At 43.5% G+C, this 15,952-nt stretch overlaps 1 protein-coding gene across 1 annotated transcript; it reads right to left on the reverse strand.

The window, feature by feature from the left end:
- Positions 1 to 489: 489 nt before the first annotated feature.
- LOC121568658 (vascular cell adhesion protein 1) lies at positions 490 to 15,668 on the reverse strand. The gene is made up of 11 exons (XM_041879064.2): positions 15,068 to 15,668; positions 14,261 to 14,533; positions 13,845 to 14,171; positions 8,435 to 8,695; positions 6,907 to 7,155; positions 6,216 to 6,545; positions 5,760 to 6,110; positions 5,372 to 5,635; positions 4,953 to 5,282; positions 4,478 to 4,720; positions 490 to 1,445 (listed from the first exon to the last, which is right to left on the reverse strand). The coding sequence occupies exons 1-11, from the start codon at positions 15,129 to 15,131 to the stop codon at positions 1,219 to 1,221; spliced, it is 2,919 nt and encodes a 972-aa protein (XP_041734998.2). The 5' UTR covers positions 15,132 to 15,668; the 3' UTR covers positions 490 to 1,218.
- Between the last annotated feature and the right edge of the window lie 284 nt (positions 15,669 to 15,952).

Genomic DNA, 15,952 nt, shown 5'->3' on the forward strand with positions numbered 1-15,952 from the left:
TTCAGGTTCTTTCAATCGCATTCATCTCTCTACTCCGCCTGTGCACTGTTTGGAAGTTGGAGTTCATTTGGAGTGGACAAAAATGCACAGGTAACTTATGTTTTGAAGTGATTTGTTTGAGAATCAGATGAAACCATCATGACTGGTTGTGTTCATGCCACATTAAAAGGTAATACATGTTTACCGTTAAAATATATCTTTACTATTAGGCCCCAAATAAATGTTAGGAAGTCCCTTAAAAAAAATAGAGACCACCTGACTTTCATGGTATAATTTGCACTCTGGGGAAATAATACTCTTCATATTCACGTAGGCTAAGTTAATTGGTTTCAGTGATCATTGTGCTCACAACCTAAACAGGTTGTGTGTATATACTGTAGCACAGGAGTTTGGTAGCACCTTAATTGAGGAGAACGGGCTCGTGGTAATGGCTGGAGCGGAATCAGTGGAATGGCATCAAATACATCAAACATGGTTTCCATGGTTTCCATGTATTTGATGCCATTCCATTCGCTCCGTTCCAGTCATTATCATGAGCCGTCCTCCCTTCAGCAGCCTCCACTGTACTGCAGGTTTACACTCCAAGCTTCTTGTCAGGAGCAAGACATCACATCCAAGCAAAAGGGACATTCTCACAATTTCAACCATGTGCTGCTCTTCAAGCAATTACATAATGTGACAGCAATTACATTGTCATCAGACCAAACCAAAAAAAAACATTCAAAATGACATAAAAATTCCCTTGTTGGTGCTTACGCAACACAAACCAGTTTTTCCAAAACCAGTCATATAAAAAATACATTTCAATAAAGCTATTTTCCAAAGAGGGATTTCACCTTGTACATTTGCTGCCTCTTCTTCTTGTCCTTCAGAGAAAACATCAGCTACACTTTGATGGTATAGAATAGATCATATAGCTCACACTAAAATAAAAGGTGATTATACCTCATCAGGTTCTCCAGTAGAACGGGAAATAGAGGGACTGAACTGTACTTAAAATCTTAGTGTTAAAGAGGAAAGGGAGTGCATATGAAGCATAGGGAGGTTGGAGGAGAGCCAGGAGACACTACCAACTATCACAATCCAGACCTGAGTCTGCCAGCTGAATGAGTTGCAACCAGTCCCTCAACCACCTCAACCACTTAGTCTCTCATTGGGGAAAGAGGGCTCTTCATTCAGAGTAGCCCAACCATAGACAACCCAATACAACTCCTCCTCCTAGAAGTAGATGTTTGGCTGAGACAGTTTAGTCATGGGGAGCGGAATGTCCTGGCCACCGTCCTGCGCTACGTTGCCGTTGGGTGTGCTGCTGAGCTTGGCGTTCTTTAGGCTGTAGCGGCCCATCTTGGTGTTCTTGTAGTAGATGGAGTAGATGAAGACGAAGATGACAGAGATGACCACGACCATGAAGGCCACGAAGCCCGCTATGAGGGGCAGGTAGTCCTCTGTGACAAGAGAGACAAAACAACAAACACCCATCAATCCATCACACTCTGTTAACGTTCTGGCGCCACCTCAGACTGAACCATTGTCACCTTCAAATAGAGATGAGTCAATACACTGATTTATCCTACTTACACCAACAGGAAAGAATAAGCACAAATCACTTAATGTCACGTCCTGACCTTAGAGATCCCTTTTAATCTCTATTTGGTTAGGTCAGGGTGTGATTTGGGTGGGCATTCTAGTTTTTCTATTTCTTTGTTGGCCGGGTATGGTTCCCAATCAGAGGCAGCTGTCTATCGTTGTCTCTGATTGGGGATCATACTTAGGCAGCCTTTTTCCCACCTTAGGTTGTGGGATCTTGTTTTTGTATAGGTGCTTTGTAGCCTGCAGAACTTTACGTGCGTTTGTATTTTGTTGTTTTGCCGGTGTTCATTTAATAAATTAATATGTTCGCCTACCACGCTGCACCTTGGTCCGATCCTTCAATCAACGAGCGTGACACTTAACATAATATTACATGATCCCGCCAGTCAGAGTAGATCTACAACATCTACCGTAAGAGTGGGGACATCGCTCAACTTTACCCTTGAAATACTCTTCTACAAGGCAACAGTCAGCACTGAGCTAAACTGCCAAATATTCAACAACTTTACCCAACACTCTTCAATGAATGATGGATGATGCTCAGTTTTACCTAGCACTCTGACAAACGGTCAATAGCTTCACCATGGGCCCTTCCCAAGGAGTGTGTTTGATGCCTGGTCTATAGCTTCACCATTGGCCCTTCCCAAGGAGTGTGTTTGATGCCTGGTCTATAGCTTCACCATGGGCCCTTCCCAAGGAGTGTGTTTGATGCCTGATCTATTGCTTCACCATGGGCCCTTCCCAAGGAGTGTGTTTGATGCCTGGTCTATAGCTTCACCATGGGCCCTTCCCAATGAGTGTGTTTGATGCCTGATCTATAGCTTCACCATGTGCCCTTCCCAAGGAGTGTGTTTGATGCCTGGTCTATAGCTTCACCATGGGCCCTTTCCAAGGAGTGTGTTTGATGCCTGGTCTATAGCTTCACCATGGGCCCTTCCCAAGGAGTGTGTTTGATGCCTGATCTATTGCTTCACCATGGGCCCTTCCCAAGGAGTGTGTTTGATGCCTGGTCTATAGCTTCACCATGGGCCCTTCCCAATGAGTGTGTTTGATGCCTGGTCTATAGCTTCACCATGGGCCCTTCCCAAGAAGTGTGTTTGATGCCTGATCTATAGCTTCACCATGGGCCCTTCCCAAGGAGTGTGTTTGATGCCTGGTCTATAGCTTCACCATGGGCCCTTCCCAATGAGTGTGTTTGATGCCTGGTCTATAGCTTCACCATGTGCCCTTCCCAAGGAGTGTGTTTGATGCCTGGTCTATAGCTTCACCATGGGCCCTTCCCAAGGAGTGTGTTTGATGCCTGGTCTATAGCTTCACCATGGGCCCTTCCCAAGGAGTGTGTTTGATGCCTGGTCTATAGCTTCACCATGGGCCCTTCCCAAGGAGTGTGTTTGATGCCTGGTCTATAGCTTCACCATGGGCCCTTCCCAAGGAGTGTGTTTGATGCCTGGTCTATAGCTTCACCATGGGCCCTTCCCAATGAGTGTGTTTGATGCCTGGTCTTATATGTGCACAAAAATATACTGTCTCCTCATCATCTCCTCATGTTTTGCAGCTTTGGTTCAAACTCCCTCACACAACATAGATGTACTACATGTATCTGACTACAGAATGTGCCAGGAGGAGAGCAGTTCAGAAAGCAGTAACTAAGAGGTATTGGATAGCTCAAAGGGTAAAGGACATATGAGAAAAACTGCTTAGTTAAAAGTTAATGATTACATTTGTTCAGAGAACATGAATCCTCCCGGGGAAGGACTGCCCGCTCCATGATCTCGCCATCACGGTTGACAACTCCATTGTGTCCTCCTCCCAGAGTGCAAAGAACCTTGGCGTGACCCTGGACAACACCCTGTCATTCTCTGCTAACATCAAAGCGGTGACCCGATCCTGTAGGTTCATGCTCTACAACATTCGCAGAGTACGACCCTACCTTACACAGAAAGCGGCACAGGTCCTAATTCAGGCACTTGTCATCTCCCGTCTGGATTACTGCAACTCGCTGTTGGCTGGGCTCCCTGCCTGTGCCATTAAACCCCTACAACTTATCCAGAACGCTGCAGCCCGTCTGGTGTTCAACCTTCCCAAGTTCTCTCACGTCCCTCCGAACACAACACTGGCTTCCAGTTGAAGCTCGCATCTACTACAAAACCATGGTGCTTGCCTACGGAGCTGTGAGGGGAATGGCACCTCCTTACCTTCAGGCTCTGATCAGACCCTACACCCAAACGAGGGCACTACGTTCATCCACCTTTGGCCTGCTAGCTCCCCTACCTCTACGGAAGCACAGTTCCCGCTCAGCCCAGTCAAAGCTATTCGCTGCTCTGGCACCCCAATGGTGGAACAAGCTCCCCCACGACGCCAGGACAACAGAGTCACTGACCACCTTCCGGAGACACTTGAAACCCTACCTCTTTAAGGAATACCTGGAATAGTATAATAGTAATCCTTCTACCCCCCCCTTTACTACCACTGTCTTTTGTCTAAACTAACACCTGACTTATTTCACTTGCTAGCACTGACTTGTTTAAAGAAATGTACTTATTGTGATCGAGATGTAGTTGTCCCTGATTGCACTGACTTTTCTCACAGCTGCTTGTTTGAAGAAGTGTACTTACTGTGATCAAGATGTGGTTGTCCCACTGGCTATCCTAAGTTGAATGCACCAATTTGTAAGTTGCTCTGGATAAAAGCGTCTGCTAAATGACTTAAATGTAAAATCAGTCAACCCAAGAATAGCAGACACAGACAGAGAAAGGAGCAGAGAGATGGGAGGAGGAAGCAGACAGAAAGCTACACCAGCCAGAAGAAAACATCCTACAAGATGTTCATAAACAGTAAATAATGGGTTAATAAAGGGTTTAATACAGTTTAATAAAGGTTCCATTACCTTTTAAAACCACCTCTACCACAATGAAGCTAGTCTCCACATCGTTGGTGGCGGTGCAGTTGTAGAGCCCTGCCTCAGAGACAGTCAGGTTGCCTCCCGCCTCACTGACATGCTTCGCTGGGTCATAGAGCCACTGTATCCTGGGCTGTGGGTAACCCTCAGCCTCACACACTAACTCCTCAGGATAGCCCCTGAACACAGGTATCCTCAGTGGCAGTCGAGATGCATTGATGCGTGGCTTATCTTAGAGAGAGGGAGTATAAAGACAGGTGGTTTCTTAAATGAATTACTGTAGTGAAGGAGACAAACACAATTGCACGTTTGATGAATTTCTCCTAACATTACAAGACAGTGGCGTGAGACTTCACCGTAGAATATTAGGCATTTATGGAATGTGCATCGGGACAATGCATTATCACACATGTTATGCAACGTTAGTGTGGTTTGTATATATGAACAGTTCTCTGCAACTCACAGTGCACAGTAATGCTGAGAGGTTCTGATGTCACTGAAGGATGGGGTTGTGGTCCCTCTGGTCCCAGGTCCAGTTCTGCTCTACATCTATACTGAGCTCCATCATCATCTCTACTGGGGCTGATCATCAGAGGAGCTGACACATCCACTGGTGTCATAATGATGTTACTGTAAGTTACATTATCTACAGGTTCATTCCCTTTGTACCACTTCACAACCAGGTTCTGTTGAGGAGCGATGTTCTGGATGTCACACTGCAGCTGGTACTCTGTCCCCTCCACCATGGGACCAGAGTGGCTCAGAACAGAGATGGACACGCTGTCTGGAGTCTCTGTAGAGGAGGTCAACAAGGTAAAAAACCCTCAATGCTGATATACAGTTAAATATAACTTTCACATTCACAAGGAGGAAAATACTCACTGTAAAGAATGACTGGAAGCACTTCTATGGGTTGGTTGCTGTCATTGAGGGTGATGTAGCATTTAGGTTCTATTGTCCAATCAGTAAGGTTATCCACAGTCCAGGTGACAATGTTGACATCTTGTTCTAAACCTGTACCTCCGTATGTGGCCTCCCAGCCCATCCCCTCATGGTCTGTGGAGGATGTGCTGCAGTTGACTGAGACGGAGTCTCCATATCTCACCACCACTCTGGGAGGGTTTAGCTCAAGAGGAGAGGTAACTACTGTAAAAACATCCAAGAATGAAGACATCAATGTCAAATCCACATCAAATATAAACTGTTCTGCCTTGTGAGATAAGTGAGGGTGAATTAAATAATGTGACCGCAGAGATGAGCTAGTAAATACCTTTTGGCTTGGCTGCTGCTGGGAGGGTGGTCGTAGCTCCTGGAGTTGTGGGTACTGTGGGGAACATCGTTAGGTGACGTTGTGGAGGTACTTCTACAAGGACATGCATTTGCTTGGTGATGGAGCCCAGTCTATTTGTGACTGTGCAGTTGTAAGTTGCATTAGCTGTTACTCTGGAGATAGAGAGAGTACGCAGGCGCCCTACAATGGTCTCATTGGCATTTCCCTCTGCAGTGTTGTTGGTCCACTTCAGCTCAGGAGGAGGGTTCCCCTCAGCACTGCAGTCCAGAGACACATCACTGCCTGCACTCACCACCACTGTGTCATTCCCTGGAAGGAACTTAGGAGCGTCTGAGGAGAAAAGGAGGTGCTTTTAGACAGTTTAAACGTATACAGTTGTAGAATTTCCCTCCTGGTCAGGGGTACAGAGGCAAGATTGAGTATTGATAAACTCACAGTGCACAGTAATGTTGAGAGGTTCTGATGTCACTGAAGGATGGGGTTGTGGTCCCTCTGGTCCCAGGTCCAGTTCTGCTCTACATCTATACTGAGCTCCATCATCATCTCTACTGGGGCTGATCATCAGAGTAGCTGACACATCCACTGGTGTCTTACTGATGTTACTGTAAGTTACATTATCTACGGGTTCATTCCCTTTGTACCACTTCACAACCAGGTTCTGTAGAGGAGCGATGTTCTGGATGTCACACTGCAGCTGGTACTCTGTCCCCTCCACCATGGGACCAGAGTGGCTCAGAACAGAGATGGACACGCTGTCTGGAGTCTCTGTGGAAGACAATTTTCAGACTTATTAGTGTTTCAAGATAAAATCCAACCTTTAAAAAAAACTAGAAGTTAATACGAAACAGTAAAAAAATAGACAGTAAATATGTGTAAGAGCATATCGTGAACAATAGGGGTGTAACGGTTCACCAAACCCACGGTTCGGTACGTATTGCGGTTTTGGGGTCACGGTTTGTTTCAGTACAACAGGAAAATTAAATGCCAATTACAATGTTCATATAATACAATATACAGTATAATATATTATACCCGCCAGATACAGAGGATACCCCCTACTGATAGAGACAACAAGTCCCATTGTTCTTCTGACATAGAGAATGAGGAAGACCACATCTTCACTTACTGTATACTGTGATGTGCAGAGGTTTACTGCATCTTCCAATCCCCTGAAAGGTTGCCTTACAATCAGGCCTTATGTCCCAGTCTAGGAGTTCCACAACACTCCAGGTAGTATCATTGACAACTTGGGGACCTGTTGTCCAGTAGATCTCTTCAACACTGGTTGTGTTGCTGCACGACACTGAGACTGGAGATCCATATTCCACCACCACACTCTCAGTGCTCAGCTTCATAGGACATACCGGCTCTGCACCTACAGAGTTAGGAGAAAAGAGAGATAATGAATTACATCATTTAAATACCTGGTAATAACCAACAATAAATCACATTATATTTCAATGACCAGCAGCAAAAAAGGAAAAGGGTGGTCAAATGTGACATGCAGCTGGAACAAAAGCCGCCATTGACTCAGGAAAATGAGTCAGGAAGGGTACCCTTCCTTCACAAAAATGGACGTTTTTTGCCTCCCATTCTTTAGTGGAGCTTTTATGTCACTGTCCCTTCCCTAATAAGCTCCATCAATTATATAACCCACTTCACAACAAAGTAACATACTTCACAACAAACATTGCATAAAGCACATATCTATGTAACTTCAATGTAACTTCAACTAGTTAAACAATGATTTATTCAATGAACTGGGGTCTAGTGTGTGTGAGACTAAAATTGGGCTTTTTGGCCATCAAGGAAAACGCTATGTCTGGTGCAAACCCAACACCTCTCATCACCCCGAGAACACCATCCCCACAGTGAAGCATGGTGGTGGCAGCATCATGCTGTGGGGATGTTTTTCTATCTGCATTGACTGGGAAACTGGTCAGAATTGAAGGAATGATGGATGGTGCTAAATACAGGGAAATTCTTGAGGGAAACCTGTTTCAGTCTTCCAGAGATTTGAGACTGGGACGGAGGTTCACCTTTCAGCAGGACAATGACCCTAAGCATACTGCTAAAGCAACACTTGAGTGGTTTAAGGGGAAACATTTAAATATCTTGGAATGGCCTAGTCATAGCCCAGACCTCAATCCCATTGAGAATCTGTGGTATGACTTAAAGATTGCTGTACACCAGCGGAACCCATCCAACTTGAAGGAGCGGGAGCAGTTTCGCCTTGAAGAATGGGCAAAACTCCCAGTGGCTAGATGTGCCAAGCTTATAGAGACATACCCCAAGAGACTTTCAGCTGTAATTGCTGCAAAAGGTGGCTCTACAAATTATTGACTTGGGGGGGGTAGGCATGTTGTGTAAATCAAATGATACAAACCCCCAAAAAATCTATTTTAATTCCAGGATGTAAGGCAACAAAATAGGAAAAATGCCAAGGGGGGTGAATACTTTCACAAGCCACTGTAGCACCATAGAGAGAGACATGGTAGAAATGAGCCAAGAGTGTCATCAGCCTACATTACCAATGTCCTGGACGCTTTGATGACAGAGGCTGATGACGTGAGTGTCCCCCTTAATATGTAAAGTGCTTTTAGCGTCCGGACAGGCAAAATCCCATAATGTATTATAATTGGAGAAGGTATTACCTCTGACAGAGACCCTGGCTCTTTTAGAGACATTTCCCAGGGTATTACTGGCGTAGCATGTGTAGTACCCGATGTTCTCCCCTGTGGCCTGCTCGATGGTCAGTAGGGACACCCCATCATTCTTCAATTTTACATTGGGAGCCCGGTGATAAGTCCAGGAGTACTCTGGCCGGGGGTTCCCATTGGAGGAGCACTTCAGCCCAGTACGGGAACCAACATCAACTTCTGTGTCCTTCAGCTCCAGAATATCCTGTGGCGGGACTGGAGGCACGAGAGTCACATGAGCATAATAAGACCAAAATGCAACAAGTACTAATATAGAAAATACAAATATGGACAGAAGACCTGGGTTCAAAGAGTTTTTTACATTTTCATGAAAATACTTTTGTCACGATCGTTGTAAGAACCGGACCAAGGCGCAGCGTGATAAGCGTACATATTTTATTAGATGTACACACACGAACAAAAACAACAAAACGATACGTGAAGTCTAAAGGTTCACCAACACAAACCTATACAGAACAAGATCCCACAAAACTATAGTGCCAACAGGCTGCCTAAGTATGGTCCCCAATCAGAGACAACGAGCTACAGCTGTCTCTGATTGGGAACCACTCTGGCCAACATAGATACTAAACGTTCTAGAACAAAACCCTAGAAAACAAAACATAGAAACTAACACCCTGATCAACATTAAAGAGTCCCCAGAGCCAGGGCGTGACAACTTTGCATATTTGCTTGGGCCTGTCTGGATTGCTACGTGGGTGGGGTTTGCACTTTTGGGACTATTGCATTGATTCCATTGCACAGATAAGCTCAATGAAGCACCGCTAAATCAATTGAAAGATTTTAAATACTCTTTATATTGTACCAGATGACCTCAGGTACAGGATAACCCTTAACAGTGCAGCTCAGGTTATGGGTTGTGTACTCCGCTATGCCGTAATATCTCGGGCATTCAATAAGTATAGTAACAGTATAAGGGATAAAATGACAGAGACCTTTCAGCGGGCCGTTAAATTAACAGTACAATGAAGCCAATTGGAAAGGTAAGAGAGACAAAACACATGCAAATTGCTGTTGTGATCGTTTGGAATTTTTGATTTGTTGGAACACACTATTAGTCCGTGCCTGGCTACCCAAACTCCTTGCTCCGGCCATCACTACTACATTAGAAGCTGCCTATAGACATAGACTAGAAATCACTGGCCACTTTAAGAAATGGAACACTAGCCACTTTAATAACGTTTACATATCTTGCATTACTCATCTCATATGTACAGTTGAAGTCAGAAGTTTACATACACTTAGGTTGGAATCATTAAAACTAGTTTTTCAACCACTCCACAAATTTCTTGTTAACAAACTATAGTTTTGGCAAGTCGGTTTGACATCTACTGTGTGCATGACACAAGTAATTTTTCCAACAATTGTTTACAGACAGATTATTTCACTTATAATTCACTGTATCACAATTCGAGTGGGTCAGAAGTTTACATACACTAAGTTGACTGTGCCTTTAAATAGCTTGGAAAATTCCAGAAAATGATTTCTTGGCTTTAGAAGCTTCTGATAGGCTAATTGACATCATTTGAGTCAATTGGAGGTGTACCTGTGGATGTATTTCAAGGCCTACCCTCAAACTCAGTGCCTCTTTGCTTGACATCATGGGAAAAACAAAAGAAATCAGCCAAGACCTCAGAAAAAAATGTGTAGACCTCCACAAGTCTGGTTCATCCTTGGAGGCAATTTCCAAACGCCTGAAGGTACCACGTTCATCTGTAGTAACAATAGTATGCAAGTATAAACACCATGGGACCACACAGCCATCATACCACTCAGGAAGGAGATGCGTTCTGTCTCCTAGAGATTAACGTACTTTGGGGCGAAAAGTGCAAATCAATCCCAAAACAACAGCAAAGGACCTTGTGAAGATGCTGGAGGAAACGGGTACAAAACTATTTATATCCACAGTAAAACAAGTCCTATATCGACATAACCTGAAAGGCCGCTCAGCAAGGAAGAACCCACTGCTCCAAAACCACCATAAAAAAGCCAGACTACGGTTTGCAGCTGCACATGGGGACAAAGATCGTACTTTTTGGAGAAATGTCCTCTGGTCTGATGAAACAAAAATAGAACTGTTTGGCCATAATGACCATCGTTATGTTTGGAGGAAAAAGGGGGATGCTTGCAAGCCGAAGAACACCATCCCAACCGTGAAGCACGGGGGTGGCAGCATCATGCTGTGGGGGTGCTTTGCTGCAGGAGGGACTGGTGCACTTCACAAAATAGATGGCATCATGAGGAAGGAAAATTATGGACGTGGATATATTGAAAAAATTTGGATATATTGAAGCAACATCTCAAGACATCAGTCAGGAAGTTAAAGCTTGGTCGCAAATGGGTCTTCCAAATGGACAATGACCCCAAGCATACTTCCAAAGTTGTGGCAAAATGGCTTAAGGACAACAAAGTCAAGGTATTGGAGTGGCCATCACAAAGCCTTGACCTCAATCCTATAGAACATTTGTGGGCAGAACTGAAAAAGCATGTGCGAGCAAGGAGGCCTACAAACCTGACTCAGTTACACCAGCTCTGTCAGTAGGAATGGGCCATAATTCTTATTCTGACATTTCACATTCTTAAAATAAAGTGGTGATCCTAACTGACCTAAGACAGGGAATTTTTACTAGGATTAAATGTCAGGAATTGTGAAAAACTGAGTTTAAATGTATTTGGCTAAGGTGTATGTAAACTTCCGACTTCTACTGTATCTTAGTCCATGCCACTCTGACATCGCTCGTCCATATATGTACACTACCAGTCTAACGTTTGGACACACCTACTCATTCAAGGGTTTTTCTTTATTTCTACAATTTTTTACATTGTAGAATAATAGTGAAGACATCAAAACTATGAAATAACACATATGGAATCATGTAGTAAACAAAAAAGTGTTAAACAGATTCTTCAAATAGACACCCTTTGCCTTGATGACAGCTTTGCACACTCTTGGCATTCTCTCAACCAGCTTCATGAGGTAGTCACCTGGAATGCATTTCAATTAACAGGTGTGCCTTCTTAAAAGTTAATTAGTGGATTTTTTTAAATGCGTTTGAGCCAATCAGTTGTCCTGTGACAAGGTAGGGGGGGTATACAGAAGATAGCCCTATTTGGTAAAATACCAAGTCCATATTATGGCAAGAACAGCTCAAATAAGCAAAGAGGAACGACAGTCCATCATTACTTTAAGACATGAAGGTCAGTCAATACGGAAAATGTCAAGAACTTTGAAAGTTTCTTAAAGTGCATTCGCATAAACCATCAAGAGCTATGATGAAACTAGCTCTCATGAGGACCGCCACAGGAATTGAAGACCCAGAGTTACCTCTGCTGCAGAGGATAAGTTCATTAGAGTTACCAGCCTCAGAAATTGCAGCCCAAATAAATGCTTCACAGAGATCAGGTAACAGACACAACTCAACATCAACTGTTCAGAGGGGACTGTGTGAATCAGGCCTTCATGGTCGAATTGCTGCAAAGAAACCACTACTAAAGGACACCAATAAGAAGAAGAGACCTGCTTGGGCCAAGAAACATGAGCAATGGACATTAGACCGGTGGAAATGTGTCCTTTGGTCTGGAGTCCAAATTTGAGATTTTTGGTTCAAACCACCGTGTCTTTGTGAGACGCGGTGTAGGTGAACGGATGATCTCAGCATGTGTAGTTCCCACCGTAAAGCATGGAGGAGGAGGTGTTATGGTGTGGGGGTGCTTTGCTGGTGACACGGTCTGTGATTTATTTAGAATTCAAGGCACACTTAACCAGCATGGCTACCACCACATTGCAGCGATACGCCATCCCATCTGGTTTGGGATTAGTGGGACTATCATTTGTTTTTCAACAGGACAATGACCCAACACACCTCCAGGCTTTATAAGGGCTATTTTACCAAGAAGGAGAGTGATGGAGTGCTGCATGAGATGACCTGGCCTTCACAATCCCACGACCTCAACCCAATTGAGATGGTTTGGGATGAGTCGGATGGCAGAGTGAAGGAAAAGCAGCCAACAAGTGCTCAGCATATGTGTGAACTCCTTCAAGACTGTTGGAAAAGCATTCCAGGTGAAGCTGGTTGAGAGAATGACAAGAGTGTACAAAGCTGTCATCAAGGCAAAGGGTGGCTAATTGAAGAATCTCAAATATAAAATATATTTTGATTTGTTTAACACTTTTTTGCTTACTACATGATTCCATATGTGTTATTTCATAGTTTTGATGTCTTCACTATTATTCTACAATGTAGAGAATAGTAAAAATTAAGAAAAACCCTTGAATGAGTAGGTGTGTCAAAACTGACTGGTACTGTATATATTTTTAATTCATTCCTTACTTAGATTTGTGTGGATTGGGTATATGTTGAGAAATTGTTAGATATTACTTGTTAGATAATACTGCAATGTCGGAGCTAGAAGCAGAAGCATTTCGCTACACCCGCAATAACATCTTCTAAACACGTGTATGTGACCAATAACATTTGATTTGATTTGATTTGAAATGCTATGCTACGCCCACAGACGTTAGTTTCTTCTCCGCAATGAGTCTGGATCTGAGTACCCCCCAACGATTTCAGGAACGCAAACATATTCTAACCTTTCTGATTGGTCCCAGAAACCGATGGGTTGGGCCAGAGCCAGAACAACACGTGGGTAAAGCGGCGTTTTGAAAATGGGTCATTGGCTTTGATGCTCTGATTGGTTAGAGATGATCCAATCGCTGATTACTCTGTTTTGTAGAACACCACTCATTTTGACGTCACCACAAACAACTTCAACGATGGCAGTTTTAGATTGAAGTTTGTAGCGAAAATAGAGCAGTGTAAGAATTCAGTTTGAATTGTCAGGCAATATGGCGCAGACTAAAATAATGGCTGCCTTCCCCTTTAAGATGAGCCACCGCAAGCTGTCATCCAGGCAGAACTACAGTTCCCTTCAGTCAGCAGTCCCCTCATCCTGCCGCTAGTGGCAATGGGTGCAGCAACCAAGGATTTGACCGCTGTTTTAGCAGATGACAGTTCTTGCCAGTGATACAGACTACAGGCACTGCAGACTGACCTTAACGTCAAACAATAGGGTCAATGACATCACTTTAGAATCGTTTGAAGAATGTGAAATGAAATAGTCCCTTAGCCCTGTAAAAGGTCCCTTTAGTGCAGGGCTGTTCAATTCCGGTCCTGGAGGCCAGAAACACTTCTGTTTTTTGTTTCTACCTGGTGGTTAATTGCTCTCACCTGGTGTCCTAGGTCTGAATTAGTCCATTGTTAGAAGGAGAGGATGAAAACCAGAAGTGTTTCGGCATTCCAGGACCAACATTGAACAGCCCCAAAAAGAAAACATAAAGACTTACAGTAAACAGCAAAATGAAGATGCTGTGATGACATGACAGAAGGTTGTGGTCCCTCTGGTCCCAGGACCAGCTCTGCCTCACATCTGTACTCTACTTCATCTTCAAATCTCCTTGGGGTGATGTTGAGGGTGGAGGACACATCCTCTGGTTTCCTCCTGGAGTTATTAAATGTTAGAGTATTTACAGTTTCATTCCCTTTGTACCACCTCACAACCAGGTTCTGTAGAGGAGCGACGTTCTGTATGTCACACTGCAGCTGGTACTCTGTCCCCTCCACCATGGGACCAGAGTGGCTCAGAAGAGAGATGGAGACGCTGTCTGGAATCTCTAGAGACAAAATAGTTACATATAGTGAGAAAAAATAATTGTTTTCACTGACAGAACTCACTACAAGACGCAAAAGAAAAACAACTTACTGTATAGAATGACAGGGAAATTTTCCAAACACTGAATTCCATCTTTTGGTGCGATGTAGCATTTAGGTTGTATTGTCCAGTCTGTTAAATTCTCCACAGTCCAGATGACAAAGTTGGCCTCTTCTAAACCTGTACCTCCGTATGTGGCCTCCCAGCCCATCCCCTCATGGTCTGTGGATGATGTGCTGCAGTTGACTGAGACCGAGTCTCCATATCTCACCACCAATCTGGGAGGGTTGAGCTCAAAAGGACATGCGGCATGTGTAGGCCTACCTACAGGTCAGACCACATGACAGAGACCATAATCAGCTAATTTGCATTCTCAAGCAGACAAATCCATAATAAATACAAATACTGTAGGTTCCTAAGCATAGGCCTAGAATGCAGAATGGTAAACTACCAAGAGGTTAAAATTAGTTGCTTTTTCAGAAGGCAGTTGCTAATCAGTAATTGAAATATAGGAACATCAAGTTTAAAAGGTAATGTATTGGACAAAGACATACCTATTAAGACGCAATTTAAAGAATTGTCATTTTGTGTCATATGTCAAATCATCTTCACTGCGAGCAGACAGATTTTATTCGATACTACATTTCCCTCTCCTGGTTATTCCAAAAAGTGTTATTGGTTCTTAGTCTATCTCTCTGGCCACTATGAAATATGATACAGTTACTGTAGATTTTAACGCGAACCAAGGCAGATACTGTTCTTATCCCTCTAACAGGAATGTAAAATACTTTAGCGTTATCTGTGTTCCTATTCTGCTTGAAATTCTTAAATCTTTCAATACTGGTATAACAACTTTACCTGCCATCCAGAGGAGTAGGACGGGAAACCCAAGAAAAATCCGACTAAATATTATTTCACACATTTGATATTAAACTAATGTTTTATTCCCAGAAAGACGTTGAAAAATGTAGGTACTCCTTGCGGTCAGTGTCAGTGATGTCCAAGTGTCCAGTCCCCACATGCACACAGTCCAACTCTTCAACAGGCGCAGTCGTGAGTCGTCCTCCTACAATATATTTTGGCCCTGTATTGAATTACAAGAATAAGACTGTGAACTAGTGAGAAGTCAAGTGCTCTTTACTGGAAGACCCCTTCAATTGATTCAGCCATCAAGCGCAAGAAACCTTTCGATGTCGACTTTGGAATTTTCCCAACCTCCTCGTGCGTGCATAACACGGAGTTTACTATCGCTAGGACAGAATAAGAACACCAAAGCCTACCTATACCCAGTGGGCTAAGTGTTCTTTTCAACTCGTTTTATATCACATTGTTCGGCCTCTACATAGCCTACAATCCATTGAAAATGTCCTCTGTTTTGCAAATTTTACATTGTTTACAATGATCAGTATTCAATTACTGCATAGGCCTAATAACAATGTAATTGACACCTAACCATTGCTTAATATGAGACGGATCCTGACCGAACAGGATCCGGGACTTCTCAGTTTTGGACTGTTTCGTTCCGGAAAGCCATTTTTCAGGATCCGGTACCTCTCTTGGCATGAAAAATAATTGTCACTATTTGCATTGTAAAAATTATAATAAAAGCAATCAGTTAATTGAAGTTGCCTCCTCTGTAATTCGCCTATCCTCTAAAACACGTAATGTGAAAACATGGCTGATATTCTATAGTAAGAATTGATTCGAGTTGGTTTTAACGCTTACAGACCAATGCGTGGCCAT

The sequence above is a fragment of the Coregonus clupeaformis genome, chromosome 35, assembly GCF_020615455.1.
Source record: "Coregonus clupeaformis isolate EN_2021a chromosome 35, ASM2061545v1, whole genome shotgun sequence".
In the NCBI taxonomy this organism is placed as follows: domain Eukaryota; kingdom Metazoa; phylum Chordata; class Actinopteri; order Salmoniformes; family Salmonidae; genus Coregonus; species Coregonus clupeaformis.